Here is a 12,493-nt window from a genome sequence, read left to right as displayed (position 1 = left end):
TATTTTCCTATGATGAACTACACATATCTTGGGGGAAGGAACAAAGGGACAGAGAGGATAAGAAGATAGGGAAAGAAAGGAGGAGAAAGAAAGGAAGCAAGGAAGCAAAGATGCACTGTGAGCATTCATTGTACTGAGGACATCTGGATCAACAAGAATGTTCTTCTTTGTCAACTGTATGACCTTATGCTGGTCATTTACCTTCTCAGTGTCTCAGTTTCCTCATCTATAAACTTCACTGTTTGGATGAGGATCAAATAAACATTGTCTGTGAAAGAGCAAATTACAAAATGCTATGCAAATGCGGAGAACTAATATGATTATGGTTTTGCGATAAGTCTTTTTACCCAGTTCTTGTTGTCTGGATAGCTGTGTTAGAAATGCCTCATCTTCCCTGGGATTCGGGCCAGACTATGCTGGTTTTCCTCATGGATTTCCACTCCAATGTCATGGAAAGGGGCTTCATCTCCTCTTTAATGTGCTCTAAGGGCCAAATTTAGCTTCAGGGATTTACATAAAATCAATGATGCTTTCCACCTATTTCTATGGTTGTTGTAAAGTTATCAAAGAAGATTTTAAAGTCACATTCAAATATGGAGAGCAATACCATTTGAAGAGAATTTAATGCTGTTTTAGGGTATGAGGAATGGGCTGGTGGAGGAGGAGGGGTCAAGGCCATGTGATGTTAGCAAACCCCCCCACAAGGAATCTTCTCAGACTTTGGCATTTGCTGTAGGAGAAAGAGCTTTGGATTTTGAGCCAGAAAGACCTGGGTGGGAAGTTGGGTATCCACACTTGGGCATGTAACATTGGGCAAATCGTTTCAGTTTTCTGGCCTCCGTTCATCCTTTTATAAAATAGGAAGCCTAATGTCTAATTGAGAGGATTATTGAGAGGATTAAATGAAGTAATGTATGTAAAGCGAGAAGTATAGTGCCTGTTACATAGTTCAGTTTAAATAATTTTGAGCCATTTATGCCTCTCCCTCCTTTACCTCATCATAGAATGGAATCTTTAGGGGCATTTTCCTAGAATGGACTCTGGAAGGGGATATTTGTGTTCCTAACCTTGTCACATGAGGCTGAATGGTTTTAGGACATTCAGTTATCCAGCTAGATCAAGAAACACAGATATAAATTTCAAGGAGAATAAACCCACAAGAACTGACTCTATGGAAAAAAAAAAAGGAAGGCAAAATGTCCCCTAGTGAAATAGTACAAGAAGATTGGAGTCTTGACTCTGAGTCTGCATGAGGTACAGTGGGAAAGAGGGCTGTGATCTATTAGTAATGTCTATTGTAAGTTTTGGATGAAAGCATAGAGTAAGAATGCCAATGATTGACATTCATGGTTCAAACTTTATACTTCCAGCTGGGTAGTGGCTTATGGTGGAAACCCTAATTCATGCCTGCCTTAGTTCAGAGTAGAGCCAACCTGGTTCAGTCTCAGCTTTGTCCATTGGGAGTTTTGGGACCTAAGCAAGTTATTTCTCATTTTTAAGCCTCACCTGGCTTTTGTGAATTGCTTTCTGTAGTTGTCCTTATTGTTCAGAGTTAGCATGGCAGCAGCTCACCCAAAACTATGGAGAATTTAAAGTAAGCCATTCAAAGAGGTTAGAAAGAGCATTAAAAACACCTTCCATTGAGTACCTACCATGTGCCAGACACGAAGCTGGGTTTTCACATACAGTGATTTTAATCCTGCCATAGATCTGCAAGGAATCACTGTCTTCAGTGTCCACAGGCGGCTCATAAAGTTAAATAATTCATCCCAAATTGTACCTATCCATAGTGGTGGAGCTAGGCTTTCATTCCACCGGGTTCAAAGTTAATATTCTTCTCTAAGTTGTAAGGAATGGGTTAGGCCAGGGGTTTCCATGTGTTTTCAGTAATGGGCTGTATGCTCTTAAGTCCCTGTGTGGGCCAGCCCTGTGAGCATTGTTGATAAAACAATGGCAGGTTGAGACGGTCAACACCAGATGCTTGTGAATTGGATGTAGCTTAAATGTGAGTAAAGAGCATTTGGTGACATTGTGCAGACCCATTTGATACATTCTCCTTTAGGTCCATGATTCATCATAGTGCTCCAATTTAATGGTACGAGTGGAAATAAATGAACAACTCATATTGTATGACATGCTGCCTTGGCCACTGTGGTTGCCACTCATACTTTTAATAAAGCCACTAGAGTGTCCAGGAGGGCGGGGGGCTCTGTCTCTTATACCTCCAATATCTGAACCAGGGACTGCTACATAGTAGGTATTCAAATAACTTTTGGCTAAATGAATGAAAGAATGACTACTAGCTTCCACTGTTTTATGTTTTAGCATTTATGATGTGTCACACATTGAGCTAAAAAGCTTTACATACATTGTTAGCTCATTTGATTTTTATAACAACAACTTTATTAGGTAAATACTCTTCTTTTCTCCACTTTACAGATGAGGAAATGGAGGCTTAGAGAGGTTGAGTAGCTTAATCACAGCTCAGAAGTGGCAGGTCTGGGATTTGAATCCAGGCTGTGTAAGGCCAGAGTTTGAGTTCCTAATCACCACCAAACAAACTATAGTTTCATTAAAGACCCAAGTCTTCTGGCAAAATGCCAGGCAGATAAGCAATAAACAACAGTAAACAACAGTAGAGGTGAGCAGATGTTTGGTCCGTAGTCATGAAGGCGAGCTAATTAAGAGTGCCTTTTTCTTTCCTCTCTTTTCATTGTTAATCGGTGTAAAATGTTCAAATGTCCAAACTAAGGGAAGAATATGGTCCATTCCTGAGAAGTAGTCTATAGGCTGTACAGTGAATCCCCAGAGGTAGGAGAAGTGAGGCCCAATATTCAACAGCAGGAGCTAGAGTTTCATCTCAAATCTTTAAATGATTCCTTAATTCTGTCCCCTTCTCAACCATATGCCACACACTTAGGGGTAATATTTGGGAATGATGGATTTATGGTGGGTAGGATGAAATTTTGTTCCGATGAGGCCACCGTAGTCATCCTGATAGCTCACACTTTTCATTTAATCTTGATATCAACCCTATAAAGTAGGTAACTTTATCCCTTTCATTCTCCTGAGGAGGGATCTGAGGCATAGAGAGTTAACTTCCCCAAGGACACACGGATAAAAATGATCTACCTGGACTTGAACACAGTCTGTTTCTTTAGCTAGCCATTGTAAACCTTCAACTCTCCTGCCTCCCGCCAAGCCTCAGGGGCCAGCATAATGCTGAGTTATAGAAAGCATGGAGATGCACTTATTCTGGAACCTGCTGGTCCCTCTTCCCTTCTGTTTCGCTGAAAGATTAGTAATGAGGGTGAATGTCCTGAGAGAGTTGCATGTATTTTCCTCAGGGACAGCTCAGCATCCCTAAGGAAGCTGCCTTCTTCTGGTCATGCTGTGGTGAATTCCTGTGACATTGTCCAGTTGCAATGGACCTTGACCATCCATCACTTGGCTAAAATACAAGGGTTGAAAATTGGTGGGATGGGAATATTGTCGGAGCTCTTGAATGAGGAAGATATCTAGCATTCTTGTATAATCTCGCATCATTGCAAGATGTGCTCTTTTGGCCAGGAGTCTGTGTGCTGGCACCAATATTGTGCGCTCTTACTCTGTTTTCATGAGAGAGAGAGAGAGAGAAAGAGAGAAAGTCTGGAAACACTCAGAAGACAAGTCTCCTCTGAGTTTGAGAGAATGCAATTGTTTGGTTTTGATTTTTGTTGTTATTTTTAACATTTGCTGTTTGCTAGCAGCCCAGGATTATCAGTCCTGGTGAAGTCTATCTGGATAGCAATCATTTTGCCAAGTCATGGGAGGACTTCTCTCTGGGCCAGTAAAATCACTATTGCTTTGAGTCTGAGAGCTCTACCTGGCCTCTGGTGGAGGGGCCCCAGAGTTGAGGATTAATCTAGGAAATTCACTTGGTGCCACATGATAAAGCAGTTACTGACCTGGCAGATGTTTTCCTGGTGGCTATCCTTGCAACCCCCTATGTATGTGGTGAGGAGGATCCTTAACTTAAGAGATGTCAGAAAAACTGTACCTTCTTTTAAAAACTATCCTCATAAAGGAAGGAAGGTTCTTTATCTACTTTCTCCCCTAAATGAGCCTTCTACCCCCTATTGAGACCTCCCCACTTGCCAAGATGGAAGCTTTTCCTAAAACAGGGTGGACAGGACAGCATATTGGTAAGGAGCCAGTTGGACTGCCAGGTGTACGTCCTTGCTATGCTGTTTATTAGCTATGTGGCTTCTGGCAAATTATTTAACCTCTCTGTGCCGTAGTTTCTTCATAAGTAAAGAGGTGATAGTATCTACTCATAGGGTAGTTGTAAGAATGAAACAAGATCATGCATGTAAAGTATTTGACACACATAAGTTTCCAGTAATGGTTGCTATTTTAAAACCCTATGATTAATAATCCTATTTATATATATACACACATATATTCATACACATATATAAACATATTCGTGTATGTATTTCTTAAGTATTATATACAATATAGGAATGTATACTATGGAGTGAAAGTAATAGTGCAACAGTATTATTTATGTGTAATAATAGTGTTAATGAGAGTAAAAATAGTAGCAGCAGTAAAGCAGCACAGTTCCTAGGAGGCGAACAGGTCTAGAAAGCTGAGCTGTTTCTAGCTCCCAGGCCTTAGAAAGACGTCACAGGTCAAGGTCTGCAGCGGGTCTTGTGGCTGAGCTGCCCTGCCTTCTGGGGTGCTTGGTGGTCGCACCTGCTGAACCTCCTGCTCTCACTCCTCAGGTGTGTCAGGGCTTTGTGAAGGGGAGGACTGTGGACAGGAGCCTGTGGCCAGTGCTGCTGACCATTGGAAAAGAACACCGCAGGCCTGCCCCTTCTCTGTGAGGCTGCCTGGACCAGATGGAAGTTTAATACTCCACGGTTGATAACATCCTCTGAGTCTCAGGCTGACAGCTACTCAGTTTGTTTTACTTTATTGTCAGCCCAAAGCTGGGAAGCCGGGAAGACCGGCTCTGTCCGAGGCAGTCCTTCTCCCGGCCCTGACCAGCTCCTCCTCACTGAGAGCTGAAGCATTGAAGTGTGGGTGCCGATGTAGACTCCTGGAGACTGCTGTTCCACAGCATCACTCCAAAGCCCTGGAATGATATGCGTCCCGTGAAAGCCAGCAACTTGCTGCAGACACTGAAGTCTGGCTTTCCCCAGCTTGCTGAGGGTTTTGTTTCTGTTTTTGTTCTCTCACTTTGGTCTTAATTATGATGAGTACACTTTATACTTTGTCCAGGCACTGGACAATGAGGGCAGGTGCGTGAGAGATGACATAAGGCGAGATCCAGCATGTACACTTTTGGGGGCCTACTGCATACTGGGCAGTACAATAGGTGCATGACATACATCATTTCACATCACTCCCCTTTATGCCACGTGAAGACGCTGAGGCTCGGGGGTGAAGAAATGGGCCTAGGCACACGCAGGTGCTAGGTGGAGCACTGGGATCCCTGCCTGTGTCCTGTGGGCCCAGAGCTCTGGGTTCTTTGGCCTAAGAATGAATGAAGGAACAGTTTGCTCACATGCCTAGACCACGCTTTTTCAGGGCATGTGCCTCAGCATATGGTGTCTCTTAGAATTCAGAGGCTGTAAATTGGCAGCCCAAGGGAGAAGTGCAGCCTGCAGATGTGTTTGATTTGGCTAGCGCAGTGTTAACACAAGTGAATGAGAATGACTCATTCTTTAGACAAAGTGTGGGTTCCACACACCTCAGCACTTCCCACTGGCCTATGCTCGTCCCTTTTCATTCCTTTCTGTTCCTTGCCCAGCCCTGCAAGCATCTGCTTTTGCTGTATCTGCTTGGTCTTTCCTGATAGAGATGGCCTGACCAACTAGGTTGGAATGTACTGTCTCCTGTAACTGCCTAGAGGAACGTCATCATGCATCTAAGCATATTAAAATTCTGAAAAATTTTTCAGTAAAAAAAATCTTACCAGTTTATCTTTGTTTAAACCAAACCTCCCCAAAATTATTTGATTGTGAATCCTTTTTACCCTGCAGAATACCTAACACCATCCTGTGGGACAGGGGTGTCTCAACAGAATGTAGTTTTAGAAACATCGGCTTTGGAATCTTGTTATCTCTTGTCATCTTGATTTGAAAGAATAAAGAATAAATCTCTAGACACAAAATCCAATAACTGTAAATAGAAATTCTGACAAATCTGACAGCATACAAATTAAAGTCCTTCTGTGCAACGAATCATCTGATAAACAAAGCTAAAAGACAAGCAACAGGTATACTCCAGGACAAGCAAGAGAAAATTCTTGCAAAATGTGTTACTGCAAAAGGGTTAACATTAATGATACATAAAGAATTCCACAAACCAATAAGGAAAGAAATCACCCAAAAGAAAAATGAGGAAAGAATTTGAACAAGCAATTTAGTAAATGCAGGTGTTCAATAAATATAGAAAAGGTGCCCACCTGCACTAGAAACCAAAGAGTTTCAAATTATGTATCAGATTGACAAATTAAAAAGATTTGTACACCAGTGTTAGCAAAGTTATAGGGAAGGAATAAAAACAAATTTGTTCTTTTTTCTTTCTAATGTAATATGACAATATCTCCTAAAATGTATATGTATATACGTTTATGTTACTGTTGTATATATGTATATACATTTTGATGCACTAATTCCCCTTCAAGCAGTCCATCCATTCTACAGGGATTCTTATAGATACAGAAATGTATGTGTTAAATATTTTCTTACCACGTATTTTATAACAAAGAAAAGCTAAAGATAGCAGGGAATCTATCAGTAGAGAAGGGCTTAAGGAAGGTATGGCGAACCCATACAGGCATTGCTGTGTAGTGGTTAGAAAGGAAGAGAGTGTACCCTATGAAATGATATGCAAAAATACCGGTGGTATGTGGTCAGCTGCATAAAGCAATTTGCAGAACTGTATAAATCACACACACATGTGCATGCACATACATGCACACACACACATATTCATGCATGGAAAGCAGTCTGGAAGGAAACTCACCACAATGTTGACAGTGGTCCTTTCTGGGGAGTGGGAATTGGGGTTGAGATGGAGATATGGGACTTCAGGAACAATTTTCACCCTAATATTTTATCTTATGTGAATTTTTTTACATCAAACATATATTACTGACTTTTAAAAATCATAAAGAACAAGAAAAAAAATGATGAAGGCATAGAGAGACAGTTGCTATTTGAGTGAGCTGGGCATGTAGCTTAAGGGTTAAGAGGGGTGGCTCTATGAGCAGCCTGCCTGAATTTGAATCCTGGCTCTCCCACTTGCTAAGCTCATGACCTTGGGCTAGTTATTGAACTTGATGTGCTAGAGGTTCCTTACTTATGAAAATAGCATTTCCCTTGTAGGGCTGACATAGGGTTTAACAAGATAATCTAACAACAGTGTTCAGCATGGTGTCTGCTCCACTGAAAGTTCTCAGAGAATAGTTATAATTGTTATTTATATTAACTAAGAAGCTCAATTGTATATGGCTAGGAGTTAAGGTTTTTATTAAGAAAGGAATTTTCACTATTTTTATTTTGGTATGATTGTAAAAGGGTGATATTTGTTGACTATAGAACACTTGGAATATATAGAAAAAGAAAAAGAAAATAAAAAATACATACTTCGACTAGATTCTTCAACATTATTTTCCAGCCATATCCCTTACAACTCCTTCTTTGGAAATTGCAGTCTGCTCTGCTGCTTAGCAAACGGTGCTGTTATGCGTGGAGCTGGGAGTGTCTTCCACCTCTGAATGCATCAGTTAACTTGCACAGATGAAAGAAATAATCCACACAATGCCCAGTTTTCCTAACCCAGCTAGTAGACTCAAAATGTGCCTGGTTCTCTGCTGGGTGCCTCACTCATATTATTGTTAATCTTTGCAATCCTGCAAAATAGGCATCATTTCCTCTATTTTATAGATAAGGAAATTGAGACATAACAGAGGTTAAGTGTTTTGTCCAAAGCCACATGGCTGCTAAGGAGTAGAACCAGGATTTGACTACAGGTCTGTATAACTTCAGTCTCTGATCATTCTACTATACATCACTGCCTCCGAAAAGAAGAAGACAGAAGAAGTTGTGACTTACTTTTGTATGCGGAGAAGTACATGCTAATGTTTCAATCTACATACTTTTGTATGCAGAGAAGTACATGCTAATGTTTCAATCTACATACAGAGTCTTGAATCACTGTAGCAGTGCTCAGGATGCAGGATCATTCTCTCTTGATATGTCATGTTGCAAAGTGTGGGCATCACTCATGTTTATTTCACTTTCCACCTAGGTGGCGGCTTTGAAATACATCCCATCGGTCCTCCATGATGTGGAAACAGTCTTTGATGCAAAGTTACTCAGGTGAGAGCTTGTGATGTACTTTCCTTGGCTCTGTTGTCAAGCCAGGGGTTCTGAGGGAGAGAAGGGCCCTTGTGGGGAATTTCAGACAGGCGCTCAGCGTGGGGACAGGGAGGACACATGGCAGGAGCTTCGTACAGGGCCTCCAGTGTGGGATTTTCACATTTCTGTTTTGTTGTGTCAGACTTTGGTGAAAACCAACTATAAAGTAATTATCCTTCTTTGATGTTGCAAGTGATACAGAATGCAAACATGTAGGGTTTTTCTCCATTTCACCTGTGCTTGAAGGTTATTTTGGGGTGCCAGTTTTTGCCTTGAAAGCCTTATAGTTACAAATGAGAACAACTTACATATACTTAAGGGGATAATGGAGATGGATTCCCTTTTGCTTTCTCCTTCATCCATTCCTCTCCTGAGATGAACGCATTATTTTAATGTGATTATGCTGTTATAATTGGGGCATCTGAGCCAGATATACCCTTTTCTTCTTTTTCCTAAATTCACTTAAGTTCAAAGAGAACTTATAGGAGATTTTTAAAACTTTTTATATTGAAATACTTCTAGGTTTATAGAAGAGTTGCAAAGATGGTATATAGACAGGTCCCATATGCCCTTCAACCAGCTTCCTTTAATGTTCACATTTTATATAGCTAAGGTATATTTATCAAAACTGAGAAATTAACATAGACTTTATTCGGATCTTGTCAGTTTTTTTCACTGATGTCCTTTTTCTGTTCACATGAAGATTTCTGCTGGCTTCTTCTTATCCTTCTGGTCTCAAACTAAATGTTATCTTCTCGAAGAAGCTACCTCTGAATATTGTAAATAAATAAAATTCCTCCTCCAATCCCTGCACCGTTACTCTCTGACACCAGTCCCTATTTTTATTTCTACCATTGCATATATCATCTTGTATTGATTTGTTTGCTTCTGTGTCGTGTGTCGACCTCCATTACAATGTAAATTCCATGCCAACTGGGACCGGGTCTGTTCCCGTTGTATCCCCACTGCTCCGCACATTGCCTGTCACATATTAAATAGATGCTTAATAAGTACTTGAAAGAATGAATGAACACAATGAGCTTATTTTGGAAAGCTGACAGGGGCTATAATTTTGTTTCAGTGGTATTTTTATCTTCACTCTGTTTGGGAAGAGCTATCTCCTTTTTCACGTCCCAAACTGGTTCTAACCCACAACTTCATAGTTTTTGTTTTTTAATTAATGATACTTTTTGATCTTAAGACTTATCATAAAGCATTATTAAGCATAAAACATTAGTAAATAAAATGGTATGGTAATGAAGTCAGAACTTGGTTTTAAACCCTTGCTTCTTTGACCCGTTAGCTGTGTAACCTTGGGAAAGATAGTTAACCTTCCTACACTTTAGTTTTCCCGTTTGTAAAATTGAGATAGGTGTTGGATCTACCACATGGAGTTGTGAGGTTTGAATGGCATAATGGATGTAAAGTGCGCAGCTGTGTCTGATACACACCAAGTGCTCAGGGTTATTGGTGTTATTTCAGATTTTCACGTCTCTTTGAATATTTACTAGTATTCCACACCAATACCAACTAAACATGTTTACTGAAGGCTTACTATGCACCTGACGCTCTACCAGGACTTGAGGGGCCAAAGAAGCAAGATGTCCATCATTTCTGCCTCCACAGAGCTGGCAGTCAGGGATGGACTGTACGTGCCATGAGGCAGGGCCATTGGTCTAACTGGCTGTCTGTGCTCCTGTTTTCCTGCCCTCAGCCAACTCCTCTATGAGTTCTACACCTGCATCCCTCCCGTGAAACTCCAGAAGCAGAAAGTCCAGTCCATGAATGAGATAGTCCAGAGCAACCTCTTTAAGAAGCAAGGTGAGTGCAAAGCACCCTGGCTGGGTGAGTGGTGCCATAAGCCCCACAGGCGCCTCACGTGCTCATCAGGACAGAGCAACCTGACCAGTGACCAAAGTTTCTTTTCTAACACCTCTCTTGGTCTGAATAAAGATGAAAAGTAGAAAGTAGCTGACAACTTAGATATCAAAATCTAAGTTGATTTTAGGAAAGCTTAGGTTGCATTGTTGGTTTCTTCTGAGTAAGTTTAATGAGGTGGTAAATTTGGAGTCATATACTTTAGATCATTCTGCTGTCAGATTTTTTCCCCGTTTGGTGTATACTTGCGTCCTCAACTTGAGAGGAAGTAGGTGAAGGCTCTTTTGGTAGAAAGAACTTATAATGGAGAAGTTCTCAAATTTCCAGAGTGTAAGAATAAACTGAAGAGCTTGTTAAAATGTGGATTTCTGCGACCCATCTCAGAGATTCTTGATTAGGAATTAGGGATTTTTTCAGTTTTTAAGAATGTAAATTATTTTTGAATAGGTAATTCATTTACATGGATCAAAATGCAAAGGTATGAAAGGGTACCACATGAAGAGGATTCCTTTAGACCTTGTGCATAGCAACTCTGATCCCTTCTCTAGAGGCAACCAGTGGTTCCAGTTTCTTGTGTTTGCTTCTGGGGACACTCTATGTATAAGGAATCCAATACATATATACTATGTATTCTCCCTTGGTCTTTTATTATTATTATTACTCAAATAGTAGTATATTATACAACTGCTCTGTACTTTGCCTTTCTTCACTTAATGGTATTTCCTGGAGAGCAGGGAATGACAGTGGATTTGGGCACGAGTTGTGGTCAGAGCTTCTGCTCACCCACACTGATCTCTGGTAATGACCGGTCCTCTGACCAGTACCCCACTGTCAAGAGCTTTGAGGTTCCCTGTTTTTGAGGTTGGTGATCTAGGTGGCCACACTTCCTCCAGATATGACCAGACAGAACTTGGAAGGCAGTACTCACTGTCCACCTCATCTCCAGCAACACTTGGCATTCCTGACATCACTCCTATCTGTGAGGGTGAAAAGGATGTCTTTTGAGCATCAGCACTCTTTTCTGTAGCCTAAGCCAAGCCTTCCAATTTTAAACTCCTCTCTGTCCATACGGGTGTCGGTGATAAAATGAGAAGCAAACTGTGCAAGAAACAAGAGGTCTTAGAAAGTAGAGGATCAGTCATCACCCAACTGAAATTTATTCATAGAGTGAAATGTGAATATTTATGTAAATTGCCCAGTAATCACAGAAATATTCAAAAGCCACTTCACTGTAAAGATTTTTTTTCCCCAATGCATGGTTATCATGGTACATCCAGAATTGCTGTCTGAATTGTATCCCTGGAGTTAAGGGTAGAAGAAGAGCATGGGAATAAAAGTGTTCTTGTGATTTTGTATTCATGTCTGTAGATTCCCGACAATGGTGTGAATACAGATTAATGCAATACATACATGGTTTATTTGTGCAAGGTGGTTTGTGCAAGGTAATTGGAAACTAATCCTGGTAAGTCTTATGGCATTTCTTGTGTTACTTGTTATTTTTAGGTGGGCATTCCCGGGTTTTCAAGTTCTGACTTCCGCGTCAGAATGAATTGCCCTCACTCTGAAAGCTTTGAAATATGCCTGCCCCTTCCTGCCCTGGGTGTCCCTCCTTGGACTTCAGGTGGTGTCACTGTAGAGATGAATTGAGTCCTGTCCTAGGGACGTGAGAAGGACGACTCTAGCTACATATGGTGCTGCACGAGCGGCAGAGAGCAGGGCTACTTGGCTTCCCTTCCTTGTTCAGAGCTGCCATCATTGTCAGGGGCCGGGCTTGGCATCGAGGCCAGATGGAGTGCTACTAGCACCATCCTGGATTGGGCATGTGGTGTTGATTTCAGCCTAGTGGAAGTCGGAGTAATTCCATTACTGGAGTCACATCTCCTGGGCCGGGCGGTGGCCCCCGAGGGTTAGCATAATCACAGGCCAGGCCAGACAGCTGCTGCTCACCAGTCCTGCTGTGTCTCTGAGTTTCAGATTCAGTAAAAGCCCTCTGATTAATATTAACTCACAGAAGGCCAGCCCCAGTGTTGTACACAATTACAAAAGAAATGCAAAATTCTTACCTTTAAATACATACAGAAACTAGAAGTAGGTGAATAGAGAGCCCTTTGGGGACCCACTTTAAAGAGGCTGCTATGTGTAATTAGTCTATCCATCCTTGGTTCAGGTGTGAAAGCAAGATGCTCTTATGCACAGCT

General features: G+C 41.3%; 1 protein-coding gene across 1 annotated transcript in view; it reads left to right on the top strand.

Annotated features, from left to right (window-relative positions):
- DOCK2 (dedicator of cytokinesis 2) overlaps nt 1-12,493 on the top strand; it is a 401,533-nt gene that overhangs the window by 100,341 nt on the left and 288,699 nt on the right. Inside the window, exons 24-25 of the mRNA XM_004428542.3 lie at nt 8,308-8,378; nt 10,132-10,238. Of these exons, the coding sequence (XP_004428599.1) occupies nt 8,308-8,378; nt 10,132-10,238 (178 nt within the window). The remainder of the gene's footprint in view (nt 1-8,307; nt 8,379-10,131; nt 10,239-12,493) is intronic.

Source organism: Ceratotherium simum, chromosome 4 (assembly GCF_057802395.1).
Source record: "Ceratotherium simum simum isolate JZ-2026a chromosome 4, ASM5780239v1, whole genome shotgun sequence".
NCBI classification, from domain to species: Eukaryota; Metazoa; Chordata; class Mammalia; order Perissodactyla; family Rhinocerotidae; genus Ceratotherium; species Ceratotherium simum.
This window is presented reverse-complemented; position numbering and strand designations above follow the sequence as displayed.